Consider the following 16,241-nt stretch of genomic DNA (forward strand, 5'->3'; position numbering starts at 1 on the left):
TTAAAATCCCCTCCGTCTGAAGCCTTTCAGAAAGGTCATCTGCCATGTTTCTATGTGTTGGCCCTTGTTGTTCACATTCCATTTTGTCCAAATGTGGCGGAGGCAGCTACCAAATTCAAAAGGTCTATAAAATTTGTCTTTGTGTTCGCAAAGAGTGTGTAAATGTGTCAAGGACTCTTTAAATGGCCATGTTTTGTATTTAAATAAAGGAATAAACTACTGATGCACTCACATGGACATCCAGTTCAGGATTTCAAATACTGGTTTTAAATAAAACACTTCCTGTCATGTCCTACTGATCTCTTTAAAATCATGTCAAATGCTGGAAACATTTGTTTGCTTTCATGTGCCACAATGTATGCTTTTTTTTTTCTTCTTATATCATAATGTTTGGGTTGGACTTCTGCAAGGCCGGTCCAGTTCTCTTGCATGTGCAATGCCAGTTAATCATAACGAGAAAGAGATATTTTAGGGCAGAGTAGTGTTCACCATGGACTGACACTTGAATGTACAGATGACAGGTCTGGTTATGAAGTGAGCGGCTCTGTTCATGTTGACTGACTTTTAATGCTATTATTTTGTATATGTGTTTGCCTAAGGACAAATCAAAATTGCACATTAATAAGATATAATTGAATAAAACTATTATTGATCTGGTGTGTTTAGTCCTTGTCAAATTCTTCCCTGTATTTAATGAACATATAATGGATTTCTTAAGTGAATTTAATTTCTCGTGGTTCTGATCTTAGATATTATAACTGCAATGAATGCAGAATAATTTGCCCAAAAGACATATTTGCTTTGTGAGCAAGCAAACAAGTCCCTTTGAATTTATTTATTTTATTTATTTTTCGTCAGATACGGCAGCAAAGCCAAGACAATAATAATTTCAAGTAGTCGCCAAACATTAAAAATGCATTTCCTAATTCTGACCTCTATGTGTCCGCGCCCTAATTTGGCGTCTATACAATACATCAGTATTTAAAAAAAAAAAATCTCCTGAAAAGTCTCCAAACTTCTAACAAATAAAACCATTATGATAATTAAAAAAAAATAAATATTAGGCAAGCGTGCCAGAAATTCCCGAATCCTACTATGACAAGGGCTTCGCTCATTAATTGTAATTAAGTCATGTTGATTTTTGCTTGTCAACCTTCCGGGATCGTCAGGTAAGTGCGCAGCCTACTTAATATTCATTAGCTGAGTCTTAAGATGGGTTCGCTCTGTAACGCCTACTTTCCAACGTCTATTTACGTAATACATATTCATGAAAAGTCAAAGGGTTCTGGTTGACTCCAGTAGGGATCATCATCAATTCGCCAGTCCTCCAACGTCCACATACTAACGTACACCAGTCAGCCAATCAACTTCACTTCCCCGAGCGTGGCTTAATTAATATTCATGAGCCAAGTCTTCGCCATAGTAGGATTCGATCCTTTGGCAAACAGCGCGCTTTCCTGCACGTCAGACGTGTCGCTCAGAGGCAGTCCTGTGCATTCAAACCTCCCTGATCTCCATCTTGAGGAGAATCCTACTCCGTTTGTTTCCTTTAGGAGTTTACTGAACAAAAATGGGAGATATAAGGCTGCCCAGGCACATGTTCTTGTGGTGCCTGTCTGCTGTTTATATGTTTGCCTTCGCGTCTCTTTACGTGCAGATTCCAGGTGAGTTTGAAGATTTGTTTAACTTGCATGTTTTGAACCAACAGCACAAGTTCATCAGTGACACATGCAGTAAAAATCTTTTAGACGTACGTTTTAAATGGACATGCTCACGTGTGGATACATTAGGAAAGTTAATATTTTGTTCAAGTCTACAGGATGTTTATTCCAGTACTTTCGCGGTGTAACTTGCTAGAGATTCAAGTATTTTAAAGGACCCATATTTAATATACTTGCAGGACTGTCTGTGCAAAACATCTCAGATTAGACAGAACATGTTGACGCATGTTCAAAAACATGCAGACTGTAAAATCAAAGATGCAATATTAAAATACATTCAAGAGGAAATGCATTTCATATATCGGAAATCATATATGCACACCATTATTTTTGTAAATTTATTATATATGTAATGTTTTTGGCCATATACAGAGGTATATACTGTATCTTTAGCATGTATAGCATATGTCATGTTTTCTCATGTATTTTCATATCAATTTCATAGTGTTTGATTATGGTAATCATTCAGTACCATGCGGGGTCCAAAAGCCTGAGACCACATAAACAATCTGGGACCTGAAACCTGGAAATACATTTTTAGGATTCTGAAAAATCTAAAACTTAAAATAACACTATGACATAAAATTAATCACATTTCAGATTCTGCACCATTTACAAATCAAAATTTATTTTGTGGCATTGACCATGTGATCTCTCTGTCTTTAGGTCTGTATGGGAACGAGGGTGTGCTGCCGGCGCGGTGGCAGCTGCGGGTGTCTGGGAAGAGTGTTGTGGAGCAGCTGAAGGATTCTCCCACGCTGCTGTGGTTCGGTCCTCTTCTGGGTTTGGACACAGCAGTGCATGGAGCTGCTGAGTCTGACCGGAGCTCTGCTCAGTTTAATGACTCTGGCTGTGCCGGTGCTCAGAGACTGCAGAGTCTTCCTGGTGCTCTGGATGCTCTATCTGTCCCTCTACCAGGTACAGACTCAGTTCACACAGTACTGATACCACTAGTGTTAGACCAGTATGCGGATGTCGTTTTCACCCCCCAAAAATAAAAGATTAAACCTAAATTAGTATCTGCAAACTCCTTGAACCAGGTTAATGGCTGATGCTGATAATTAAAATAATGACCAAACACTGGTCAATTAATTAGGCCTAATAATTCCATTTTATTACACGCAACTTCATTTTTGAACTTTTTTCTGCTTCTTTCTTTGTGTGTATGGATTTCTTTGGTTGTTACCGACATCTGGTGAAAATTTCAAGTCAACTGCACCTTTAGAAATATATTTACTGAGAAAAATGGTGACGTGTTCAATACTTATTTTACCCGCTGTGTAATGCTATATATATATATATATATATATATATATATATATATATATATATATGCAAAAACTAAAACATAATTTTGTCTCATTTTTTTCTTTAATCTCTAATGTATCACATTATATTTGCAATATATCCAACCTGCTGTTGACCATTACCTAAAAAAAACATATTTGCTGACCGATAGGTATCACGAATACTACTTATCAAGGGTAAAAATGTGATTTTAGAAGTTAATGTGGAAGGTACTGAAATGTAATGCTTCTTGTTCCTGTAGGTGGGCCAGGTCTTCTTATACTTTCAGTGGTGAGTATTAGATTTTCTGTCAGTGTGTTGCTGGAGCACCACCAAATGTTATATTGTGTTCTTATTCTCTAAATTATGTCTGTTATGTAACTGTCTATGGCTTTGTTTAACTGCTTTCCAAACCGTAGCAACAAAACAATCTTGACCTCGAGAGACACTGAGTACTATTTAGAGACACTGAGACTAGACGAGACACTGAGTACTAATACACTTGAGTATTATTTACAGTAGTCTCACGTCTTTGTTAATGTGAAATGACTTCAGCACATCAGAAGCCAGAGTTAGAATGTGTCAAACTTCTTGATCTCAGGGATAACCTCTTGCTGGAGATGGGCTTCTTGGCTATTCTCATCGCTCCCATGAAAATGCCCTGGTCTTCAAAGGTGCGTCTCCATGACAGCGTGACTTTCTGGCTGGCGCGCTGGCTGTTGTTTCGGCTGATGTTTGCGTCGGGTGTCGTCAAACTGACCAGCCGCTGTCCCACCTGGTGGGGCCTGACCGGTGAGGAATCAGCTGAGATTTCAAGAATATATGTGACCCTGGACCACAAAACCAGTCTTAAGTGTCAATTTTTCAAAATTGAGATTCATACACCATCTGAAAGCTGAATAAATAAGCTTTCCATTAATGTATGGTCATTGATTGTTATGATCAGACAATATTTGGCTGAGATACAACTATTTGAAAATCTGATGGTGCAAAAAAATCTAAATATTGAGAAAATCGCCTTTAAAGTTGTCCAAATGAAGTCCTTAGCAATGCATGTTACTAATCAAAAATTAAGTGTTGATATATTTATGGTAAGAAATGTACAAAATATCTTCATGGAACATGATCTTTACTTAATATCCTAATGATTTTTGGCATAAAAGAAAAATCAATAATTTTGACCCATACAGTGTATTTTTGGCTATTGCTACAAATATACCCCAGCGACTTAAGACTGGTTTTGTGGTCCAGAGTCACATATCTTTGTCCACATGTTCTGGATTTGCTCCTGGTTCAGCATGTTTTTACAGTATGTGAGCACAGTGTAACAAAGTGTCCCACAATGCAGTGCTCTGGAGATGATTTCTTGTGTAAAAAATGAACTGGAAGCAAAATCTATGGTTTGTTGAGTCATTATTTTATAGAAGTGCTAAGAATTAAAACGTTTTTGTATAACAGTAGATTATAAATATATTTCACCCCCAAAGACGTGACAACAATAATACAATCTTTTATAAAAGTCTCTATATTATTATAATTATTATTATTAATGTTTATATGCTTTGAATGAGTAGGGTTTTTTTTTTAAATAAAAGGTAGGATTTGTTTAATATAATGTTTTTTTTTTTTGAAGATTAATTACATTTATTTTATAGTTTCCTTTCCACCTTAATTTTCATAATTAAATAGTATGTTAATTCTAAGACTTATTTGGAATCCTAAATGTTTAGGTAACTGATGTCTCTACTCTGGAATTTAAAAGTGAACTTTATTTACCTATTTAGTTATTCTTTTAATTTTGTTTGTATTTATTTATTTTCAGGAGAATTTGTATAACTTATATTGCATTCAAGATACACATTTTGTCAGTAGCTTCCCCTGGTAGTCGAACCCATGACCTTGTTGTTTGAGCTAAGAAATGTTTTAGTTTAAGTACTAAATCCGATGGAAGTTTTGACAATGTTGCCACTATGCCTATTGATTTTGTCTGAAAATAAAAATACATATCAAATTATTCATGTCAGTTCGCTGTCAAACACTAAATTCTGTTATTTTCTCGTCAGCTTTGACCTATCACTATGAGACCCAGTGTATACCGACCCCACTGGCCTGGTTCGCTCATCAGCTGCCTGTGTGGTTCCAGAAGCTCAGTGTGGTGGGAACGTTTGTTATCGAGATCGCCGTTCCCTTCATTTTCTTCAGCCCCATACGAAGACACAGACTCGCCGCCTTCTACATGCAGGTGAGCGAGTATGCATGTGTTTGATCAGAAATTGTTGAGAAGCTCCCATGAGTTTGTGCATCAGTGTAACATTTTGGAGGTTTACAGGTCCTGCTTCAGGTGTTGATCATCCTGTCTGGGAATTATAACTTCTTTAATATTCTCACCATCACCCTGTGCCTGTCGCTGCTGGATGACCAACATGTGAACTTCTGGCTCCGAAGACCCACGCCAAAGTCCGAAAGCAGTATGAACACACTTGCGTTACAATAAGATGTTTTTGAAAGAAGTCTCTTATGTTCACCAAGGCTGTATTTATTTGTTCAAAAATACAGTAAAAACTGTAATATTGTGAAATGTTTAGTGCTGTCAAACGATTAATCGTGATTAATCTCATCCAAAATAAGAGTTTTTGTTTACATTATATATGTGTGTGGACTGTGTATATAGAAAGACACGCATACAACACATGTTTTGAAAATATTTACATGTATATATTTATATTCATATAAATTATCATATATAAATATATAAACGTAACATATTTTTCGTAAATATATACATGCATGTGTGTGCATTTGTATATATGCATAATAAATATACATAGTACACACACATATTATGTAAACAAAAACTTATTTGGATGCGATTAATCGATTGACAGCACTAGAAATATTATTACAATTTAAAATAACTGTTTTCTATTTGAATATATTTTCAAATGTAATTTATGCCTGTGATGCAAAGCTGAAATTTCAGTATCATTACTCCAGTTTTCAGTGTCCTTCAGAAATCATTTTAATATGCTAATTTGCTGCTCAAGAAACAATACTTATATTAATATTATATATTTATTGTGCTGCTTCATATTTGTGTCTTTTTGATTTGATTCAAATACTACATGAAGATGGAAATGTATGTGCCCTGTTAGGACAAGATGTGTAAAAGAAGCCAAAAGAAGCCTTATTTTATTGTTATTTTCCAGCATCATTGCAGACTCTGTTCTCTGGTCTGGCTGTGATGTTAGAGATCGGCACATACGCTCTGCTTGGCTACTGGACCGTCAAATACTTTGACCTGCAGCTGAACTGGGAAAACAAAAGCATCTCCTCCAGAACAGGTGAAGCTCTCGACAATATCTGATTGAGTTCAGTTCTTGTTCAGTATGATTTAACTCTCTTTGTGTTCCTGTTCCTCAGCATTTACGTATTTTGAGTTCAACGGCTTTCTGAAGACAGTCACAGTGCCCAGTATCTGGATTGGCGTGCTGTCTCTCACATGGGAGATCATTTCCTCCATGTTTAAGTGAGTGATGTGGGTTATGTATGATTTGTTGGCTCAGTAAGTCCATTAGATGGCATCCTGGTAGAACAGATGTTTCTGTTTCAGGTGTGCGTGTGTGAGAGGAGTGTTGTGGCGTCTCTGGAGCACAATCCAGTGGGCAGTTATGGCTGCAGCTACAGTCTCCATGTTTGCCATCAGTCTGGTCAGTAAACTTCATGTCTGTGCTGTTTTAGTATCATTAATATACTTTTAATAGTATTTATTAAAATTTTAATTGGTTTTTATTTATTCTTTTTTTTTTTTTTTTTTTTATATTTGTTTAGTTTCTATTAATATTATTTTTAGCTTTAGTATTTCAACATAAACTAAATGAAAATTTGAAATGTTGCCTGTAATAAAACAAGCATACTTTTTTTAATATATGGGTCATTGATGTATAAGGATTTTCGACAGGCCAATTTTAAAATACAAAAAAAATAATAATATCTACTGTAATTGTTCAAGCATTAAGAATGTTGTGTACACATAAATTCATATTAAAATGTAAAATTAAGTGATTTTAGTGTTTTTCTCATCTGGATGAATTGGCCGTAGCCTTAAAAAATGTCATGTGGTGCGACCATGATTTATATTAAAATTAAATAATTTCCTTGTGAAAGGTCAATTTAGAGTAGGGTGAGGTTGCTGGCTCAGGTTCTGAGATGACAACATGAACATCTTTCTTATAGTAGAAAATGACTTCTGGAGTTTGTGCTAGACTGCAGGGTCAGAATTAAAATGCTGCCTGTGGTGAGAGTTTATTTTGCTTTGCTTGGCAGTATAATCTGGTAGAATAGATTAAAATAGTTATTAATAAATAAATAATAAATTACTAATAAATGCATAATTACCCAACTAAAATTATATGCTCTGAATTATGTAATTTTTTTTGTTGCATTTTTTTCTCATATTGTACAAAGATTAAACATAAACAGTCTGAATGAACTGAAATGAACCAAATAACTTCTCATTCATTGGGTTTTTTTTTTTTTTGAGGTCATAACACATGATATCCAAAAGTGGTAACTACATACCAGCTGTTAAAAAAATTATTTTTTTTCCAAATTTGAAAGAGACTTACAAACCTGCCCGATGCTTCCATGGGTCCTTGGCAAATTGGTATATGATGCAAAGTCTTATCTTTGAATGGATTTCAACATAAAAGTCCTAAAATGGTAGTTTCTTGATGGTCGCACCACATCATATTTCATAAATTTGAAATCATTGGACAAAGTTTGTTTGTATATTATGTCAGAAATATGAATACAAATGCTTCGCAATTTTATACAGTATTACAAAACACTTTGGAAATTATGCCAAATAGTGCAGAAAATTAATTAAAAAAATTTAATTAAGCACCACGTGATATTTTGACACTTTGAATAACAGAAAAATTACAAATAACTGATGTTTTGTGAAAAATTAAAGTGAGTTCATAAATGGGAGAGGCTCTTCATATATATGGAATCTTTTTTTTATGCATTTAAACCAATTTTTAAATGAAAAAAATGCAGTCGGACAGAAAATTTTGCCGTCACGTCATTGACCCATATTCCATATTTTATTATATTTATATTATATATTATATTTCACTATAACTATATATCACTATAACAGCACTGTTTCCTGTTCATCCCAAAATAAAAAAATGTCAGTATTTTGTTTCCTGCATGCTGTTCCAAACCTCTCTGATGAGTTAAATAGCAGAATTAATAATTACTAATTTTTAGTTTTAATTTTTAAATCGATGTTGACAAAACATATTAATTAATAAAAATGGACCATAAAACTAGTCCATACATCTTTGAAGTCTCCATATTTTTTCCAAGACTACATTTCTGTAGTCTGTAACTTTTTTTGGTTAGAAATTATCCGAAATCAATTTTTGAGCAAGTACGTAACCAGCCAGTGTTCAAAACTATCTCCTTACTTTAGCCTGATTCACAACAGTTAACTTATAATAATGTTTTCTAATTTGAGTGGTACTGGTAGGAATTTGTGGGATTTATTGTAATGTTTTTTTCCTCAGTTGGTCAGAACAAAAGTGGCAGACTTGTTACTTAACTCGTTCAGATGACAATATCCAGTAAAAATTCTTGTTTGGGTCACATATTCAAAGACGTAGGCTAGAATTTGTGATTCCTAAGTACAATATCCACACTGGTGCGGTGACAGCCACACATACTCCTCAAAACATTAGATTCATCCACGCTGGAGCCGTGCCGGTGCACAATCCACGTAATAGATAATTCCACAAATAACTGCAATTGCAGGTTTCAAACAGAGATGGAGACAAAGAGATGCAGCTTTAAGTAATTTATTACTGAAAATCTTGCCTTCTGCATTTTTTTTTTTTTTTCTAAACAAAATTTAATTTATGCTTCCACATGTTCAATACACAAGTACTTCATTGAGTATTTCAAGTGTAGTGCACTGAATTTTTATTTTTTAAATGCGCTGTCCCTTTAAGTTATTTAAAAATAATGACTCTAATAATGAAGTGTGTGTGCAGGTTCCCTACACCTACTTTGAGTATGATGCACACAGTAACCTCTGGCCTGGCGTCCAGACGGCGTTTGAGCTGACTGACCGTTACCAGCTGGTCAACTCGTACGGTTTGTTCCGGAGGATGACTGGCGTCGGAGGCCGTCCAGAAGTGGTCATTGAGGGCAGTATGGATCGCAACACATGGACGGTCAGTTTACTAGTATTTGAGCAAGTGCGTAGTGTCCGAATTACATCATTTAATTGTATGTGAAGGAGAGACTTCATGAAGAATATTAAATAATATCAAAAAAAGCCTAAAAGGTCTGAAATTCTGGCTAGTAACTGAAGAGTTGAATGAATGAAAATAAAATATCATGTTACCAGGATCTTAAAGGTGAAGTATGTAGATTCTCTGCAGCAAGGAGCCCCAAAATTGCAAAAATATTAACTATTCAGAATTTTTCAAAAGAATGTATCTACATGCACCAGTTTCAACATGTCAAGGTGAAGTTAATCATTCAGTTGGTTAAATTAGCTACAATTACATGCACACAAATAATCTATTAGTAATTTAACTGATGGCTCAGTAGGATTGAAGAACTTTCAGAATCTAAAATGGGATTGGATTAATACGGATTGACAAAAATTAGTCCATGTAAACATTTCTACTGTAACTCTAAATATATATGATTGTGTTCAGTAATTTGGTGTTTTTATATTTTTGCAGGAGATCGAGTTCATGTATAAGCCGGGGAACATGAGCGCAGCGCCCCCTGTGGTGGCTCCGCACCAGCCCAGGCTAGACTGGCAGATGTGGTTCGCTGCTTTGGGGCCGCACACACAGAGCCCCTGGTTCAGCAGCCTCTTACACAGACTCCTGCAGGGCAAACGAGACGGTGAGGCGATGTGTGTTCGCTTCTGCATGCATGAGATTTAAATGCATCCAGTGCATCAGTCTGAACAAGATGCAGTATTTTATACTATACTGTGTAAATATTCCATGTGTGTGTTGAGCAGTGATCAGACTCATTCAGACAGATGAGTCTCAGTATCCGTTCAGCAAACAGCCTCCTGCGTACCTCCGAGCTCACCGCTACAAATACTGGTTCAGCGAGCCCAAAGAGGACGGGTGAGTGCACACCTATTTTTATTTTATTTTATTTTAAAAAGCTGGCAGAAATAAAAAAGTTTGTTTAAAAAAAAAAAAAAAGTTAATGTTTATTTTTATTTATTTAGTTTTAATTATTTTAACTTCTCTCAAAGGAGAAATGTTGCTTAAAAGTTTGTTTTTAAATATTTTTAATACATTTTTTTTATTTTTCTTTATTCAATAAACATTTATTTAAATTCAAGTAATATTTTTTTAATTTTAAGATTAATGTTTAGCCTCATTGGTTGCATTTTTTGTCTTAATGACTTGGTCATATTGGATGTGTTTGTGTGTGTTTAGGTCATATCCCCAGCGATGGTGGAGACGGGTGTACGTGGAAGAGTTCTATCCCATGGTGCACCTTGGTGACTCTTACCTTGAACAGATGCTGGTTCAACATGGTTTGAAGGTAAGAAACAAGTCTGTTGTCAAAAGTGAAAGTGTAATTAAATTGGGACGCATTTTGAATGTCGATAACCTCACAGGAGAACAAACAGACCTAAAGTTCACCGTCTGTTCTCTGCAGGATAGTTTGATTAAACAAACAGTTTTTGAATCATTTTCATTGAACTTGCTCAAAGCATAGATAAATACAGACATATTTAATAGGTGACATCAAGAAACACTGTGTGTTTGTATTCTTTATAGAGAGGTGATATAATGAGGATGAATCAAAATGAAACTGTCATTTAAAATATTGTGTTTGCACAAAAATCATGCAAATTTAATGCTTTGTCATTTTTTTTTTAAATAAACCCGCTCTGGTATAAGTGTTGGTATTTACAAAGATTTAACTATTTTACGAGCGTTATAGTCTAGTACCTCACAATTTAAAGTAAAATAAATTTTATCTTTACCTCTATATATGAAAATAGGGCTACACATTTTTGCTTCTTTTTTCCACAAATTGGCCAAAATGTTGTGCTTATGTCACTATGGCTGTGAATTATTTTTGAAATTATTAATAATAATCATATAAACATTACTAAAAATTAAGAAATATTACTAATGTAATATTTCACTGTAAAAACAAAGAGTATTTAAAAAATATATTTTAATAATAAATTAAATCATTACATTGTGATTTTAGTTTTAATTTCTTTTTTCAATTAATCGTGCAGCCTTATATGAATACATAAGATAATGAATACATAATTACGCAAGCTAAAGTATTGGATATTAAATACAATGTTTTTCGTTGTTGATATGAATTGCTATGTAATGAATATATTTTATATCAGGACTTGAAAACTAGAATATTTATTTATTAATACAGTTTTTGAAGAACATTTCAAAGGATTTTTTTTTTTTAAATGTCATTACTATCCATTGCTATGATATTTTTGATGTTCCTGTTAGCTGAAGTCAAGAGAGTTGACCCTCAAATACTGTATTTATGTTTTGGCTCTGCTCTCTCCTTCTCACTCACAAACAGTCATGTGTTGATTAACAAAGATTTAATGATCTTGTTTTTGTTTTAAATGTCATCTGCATCTTTTTCGTTTTGTTGATCAGGATAAGGCTCCTCCAAGGCGCAACTCGAATGCTTGGCTGCCACAGTTATTGCATCATGTTGGAGAACATGCCCGTGAGATGCCAGCTCCTCTTCTGCTCTGGACTCTCTTCAGCTCGGCTGCGACTGTGTGTCTCCTCAACTCTCTGCGATCACGTGCACGTCACCACCAGCACGAATCGCTCCAGGACAAACATGCAGATAAACAGGCCGCAGGACGAGTGCACTCCAATGTGGTGCAGGAGGACGAGAAGAAACATGAGGAGGAGGATGGAAAAGAGCAGGAAGAAGATGCAACAAGTGAAGAAGAACAGGAAGGAGAAATTGAAGAGGAAGAGGAAGTGAACACAGAGGAAACGGAAGTGGACAGCCTCAAGAAAAGGAAGTGAGTTTGTTTTTTGATCGTCTGAGGACTTTAATTCCAGCTCAGGGTAATAACATCTACCCCAAAACACCAGCAATTCCACCCTTGTTGTGTCAAAACATTGACTTTTCTCTGTATTCACAGGCAGGTTTGAGAGATGTAGGCAGTGTAGTGACGCATACGCATTCGTGTTTCCAAGTAGTGTCCCGCATTTACCCGCCAGTTTAGCTCAACTAAACCCGAGCCACACTGCAAAACAAGGGATTTTGTTGTATGGTCTTCGATTGCTTTGACAGGTAAATGCAAAACAAGGTAGGTTATTGTTTTTCCCAGTGTGCACCAACTGCTACATACCATATTAGTAAAAGCCAGGATGTCTACCACCATAAGTACTGTAAAACACTGTATATTTAAATGCACATACTGGACTTTTTAAAATCATTCTTACATAAATCATACTTTGAATCGAATGCGACAAAATACCAAAAACAGCACTTGTGAATTTAGACAGACGTTCATTGTTTTATGAACGAAGCCCAGTATGTGCAGTGCCTTACAGTGTACCAAGAGTATCAGAGAAATCTAGGTACCAGAAAATATGACATTTTAAATGGTGTTCCACATCGACTGTCATGTTGTATAGGTGGTATTATGTGACAGGAAATGGTTTATTGGACTGTAACTGGTTATGGTCTGTGCTATTTGTGTATTGTATTGTAATAACATATTTGACCACTGTGATGTACAGTAGTATTGCATGTTTATTGTGTTAATATAAGTGAAGATGCATCAAAAAACACTCAGCTTTAATGTTTTGTAATATTTTTAATAAACATAGAAAAATATACACTGGCACACGCACCATTATTTCCAAAGAAATGTACATTTTAAAGTAAAATTCATTTTAGCTTTTAGATTTAATCTTAATATAGCATTAACAATGAAACTATAGGATAAAGTGTTAGATATTAATATTTCAGTTATATCAAGTACATCAAACTTATTTTATGCATACCTTGTTCACTTTTATCATTTTATTTTACTTTAATTTTATTTCATTTTCTGAGGCCAAAATGTTAGGTGGTTTCTAATTGGCTAAAGTCACCCATTTTTAGTGCCCACAGAGCAAAAACTATAACTATACATGATTTGAAGTGTCATTCATGTTTTAAATTTCGTAGAATTCTAGTACACGTTCACCAGCGCAGTATCCCGGGGCAGTACTTATCAATGAGAGACTGATAATACGGCCTCAGACTCTCCACGTCCGGTAGTTCAGTGCTCTTGGTGTACAAATCAAACTTGCTGTCAGAGGAAAGACAAACAGACGCATGTTTTTGATCAGTGAGAGGGCAGGCCTTCAATATGTGGGTCACACAGCAGAATAAACGGACACACAAACGAGCTCTCGTTGAGAAACTCATGACTTACTTAAACTCTTTGACCCAGGGCAGCATCTGCAGGTCTTTCTCGTTGCATAAGTGCATGTAGTCTCCGTTTGAGTGCCAGGGGTAGAAGGAGTGGAAGCGGATCATGTAAAGACCCTGGCAGAAGAAAGTGGCTTTTAAAAGCATAAATGAAATCGTATTGTTTGAGTATGTGTGTTTATATTTGTTTGCTTTTCAGGTGAGCTCTGTGGCATTACCTCCTCAGGGATGGTGCATTTGTTGAACTTCATTACCCGGTATAGATACTCTAGAATAGAGCAAGAAGAATTTTCATTAGTCAGCAAATTCACTACTGTTCAACAGTTTGAGGTCTGTAAGAATTCATTTGAACAAAGAAACAGTCACATGAAATCATTCTAATATGCTGATTTGGTGTTCAGGAAACATTTCTTATTATTATCAATGTTGAAAACAGTTGGGCTGCTTAATATTTTTGTGGAAACCGTAATAAAAAAGAATAGAAAGCTCAAAATAACAGCATTTATTTGAAATCAACGTTATAAATGTCTTTACTTTCACTTTTGACGCAATTTAATGCATCCTTGCCAAATAAAACGAGTAATTCTTTCAACTGACATCAAACTTTTGAACGGTAGCATGTTTCACAGTGAGACATTAGATGCAACATCATAATGTGTCTTGTGTGCAAAGATCCTTCACATCACTCACCATCATGTCCCCAAGACATCAAGACGTTATCAAGTCCGCATTGTGGTTCATAAATCCCAAATTCTGTGCTGCAATGAAAAAAAAAAAAAACATGCCAAAACATCAGGTTTATACTATACAACATATTTTTACATTTTAAGCTAAATATAAATGTTTTTTAAAGATCCCAAAGCTGAAAATAGAATAAAAATTCATTTAATAGAAAAATATTGACTAATAATATACACTATAATAGTATTTAAATAAGACTGTTTTGATATGTGGTGCAGTACTTGAGTGCAGGGTTCTTCCATCCGGATTGCCTTCAAATGTTGAGTTTCTGAACACGATTGAATTCTGAAACTTGCATCCAACTGGGAATGTATCTCCAACTACAGCCCACTTAAACGCACACAATAGCATTCTATATATTATTTATCACGGGACAGATGTCGTAGGTTTTTACACTGTGATTGGATGCTTTTATCTCTCACCTGTGGCTCCCCATACAGGGCCATGATTTTTCCTATGTCATGGATCAGACCGACTAGCTGGAACCAATCTGGAGAGAAGGTATTTTAAATTCAGTTGGATTTTAACATTTGACCAAATATAAATATGCACAAAAAGCTTTTACATTAAAGATTTTAGTCCTGAAAGAAGCCCTGCAGGTTTGGACGTATTGATCATAAACTTCACAAAAACAACTTCAGGTATGTGTTTTTGTAAAACACAGTCTTATCTAAGTACACTAAGGCGACGTCTGTGACCTTTGCCCCCGCTGATCTCTCACCTTTATCAGGATGCTCTTTGCGGATTCCCTCAGCGGTCTGGAAGGCATGGAAAGAATTTGGGAAGTCAACGTCAGGGTCGGATTCATCAACAAGCTCGTCCAGGGAATCAATGTTCTCCATCATTCTCATGCTGAAGTGATTGCAGTTCGCCCATTCCAGGTGCTGAAGGTCAAAGGTGAGAAGTCATGTTCAGTGTTTGTGTTTGTCTTTTATCGACCAAATTTTAACTCCAAAGAAACATGTCAAGTTAAACAGTAGAATAAACTTTACTAGGCGAGAAAAGCTTGCAATATATGATTCTGTGCTGTGTAACCGATCCAGAATTTATGCATTTCCTTTAGTAATAATTGAGATTCTGAATTTTAGCATTTAGATTTTATCAGTTGTTAGCACAGGCCTATTACCCAAACGGAGATGCTTAGTTTATTATTTTACCAACCTTCTGTTTGACAAAGTCCAGCGTTTGGTATGTGTGCATCAGCTTGTATGTATTAAACACACGGTCAAAGAGAGCTCCACTCTGTGTTAGACATGTACACACATCAAAATAGAAATAAGAGGGTTGTATTAAAAGGAATGATACAAGAAAATATGAATTAAGAATATGCATAATTCCAAGTTTTACCTCAAAGTTCCTGAATTCTGATTGGTCTTTCTCATGACTATCAGGGCGATATGCCAGAGAGGGATCCGGACCCTAGTAGTTTGTGTGTAAGAGATACAACTAATAAGACTTGGTCTACCAACTCAAAGAATGACAGTCTGACAGTTTTCAGCATTGCAAAACGGTCAAAAATGATTATTCATGTGTAGTAGCTACGATTCTGCTTTACGCACCGTTGAGGAAATTATGAAGCATGTATGTAAATAATAGTCTGAATGTCAGGTACATACCAGGTTCACCACCCTCATGATTCAGATGAGAGTGTGTTGTTGAGGATGAAGGAGGATGTTGTGTGTTTGGCGTCTCTGACTGCTCTATTTATCGATGCTGTGCGTGTGGGGTCTCTGAACTGTAGTGGGAAAAACTAGTAACACTTTAACTTTCTCCACTTTGCTTTCTCTCTGAAGCTTCCAGGGGTCCGTCAGTGTGCGTAAAGGTGTGTGTTTGCGTGTTTGAGTGCTCAATACTGGGATATCTTGGCCCAAATACAGTCTGGTTCAGAAAGGACACACTGTACGTTACAGTGACTAAGGGATTTTGGTTTAATAGTAATTTAGAGTGTGAATGAGTTACTACTTTACTATAACCCATTATATTCATACATTTGTTTTAATGTGGTTT

General features: G+C 35.5%; 2 protein-coding genes across 2 annotated transcripts; one reads left to right on the forward strand and one right to left on the reverse strand.

Annotated features, from left to right (window-relative positions):
- Positions 1-1,384: 1,384 nt before the first annotated feature.
- Positions 1,385-12,913, forward strand: lmf2a (lipase maturation factor 2a). The gene is given in 15 exon segments (XM_058752057.1): positions 1,385-1,664; positions 2,388-2,514; positions 2,516-2,639; positions 3,271-3,299; positions 3,610-3,800; positions 5,072-5,250; positions 5,338-5,476; positions 6,215-6,349; positions 6,429-6,534; positions 6,619-6,715; positions 9,065-9,247; positions 9,767-9,935; positions 10,057-10,168; positions 10,490-10,598; positions 11,705-12,913. Coding segments are annotated over 15 exon segments (2,181 nt in total). The 5' UTR covers positions 1,385-1,570; the 3' UTR covers positions 12,092-12,913.
- A 26-nt stretch (positions 12,914-12,939) lies between these two features.
- miox (myo-inositol oxygenase) lies at positions 12,940-15,977 on the reverse strand. The gene is given in 11 exon segments (XM_058752058.1): positions 12,940-13,371; positions 13,498-13,610; positions 13,712-13,761; positions 14,184-14,251; positions 14,456-14,474; positions 14,477-14,564; positions 14,657-14,724; positions 14,956-15,118; positions 15,396-15,476; positions 15,582-15,653; positions 15,851-15,977. Coding segments are annotated over 11 exon segments (849 nt in total). The 5' UTR covers positions 15,869-15,977; the 3' UTR covers positions 12,940-13,262.
- Between the last annotated feature and the right edge of the window lie 264 nt (positions 15,978-16,241).

The sequence above is a fragment of the Onychostoma macrolepis genome, chromosome 18 (assembly GCF_012432095.1).
Source record: "Onychostoma macrolepis isolate SWU-2019 chromosome 18, ASM1243209v1, whole genome shotgun sequence".
Lineage (NCBI taxonomy): Eukaryota > Metazoa > Chordata > Actinopteri > Cypriniformes > Cyprinidae > Onychostoma > Onychostoma macrolepis.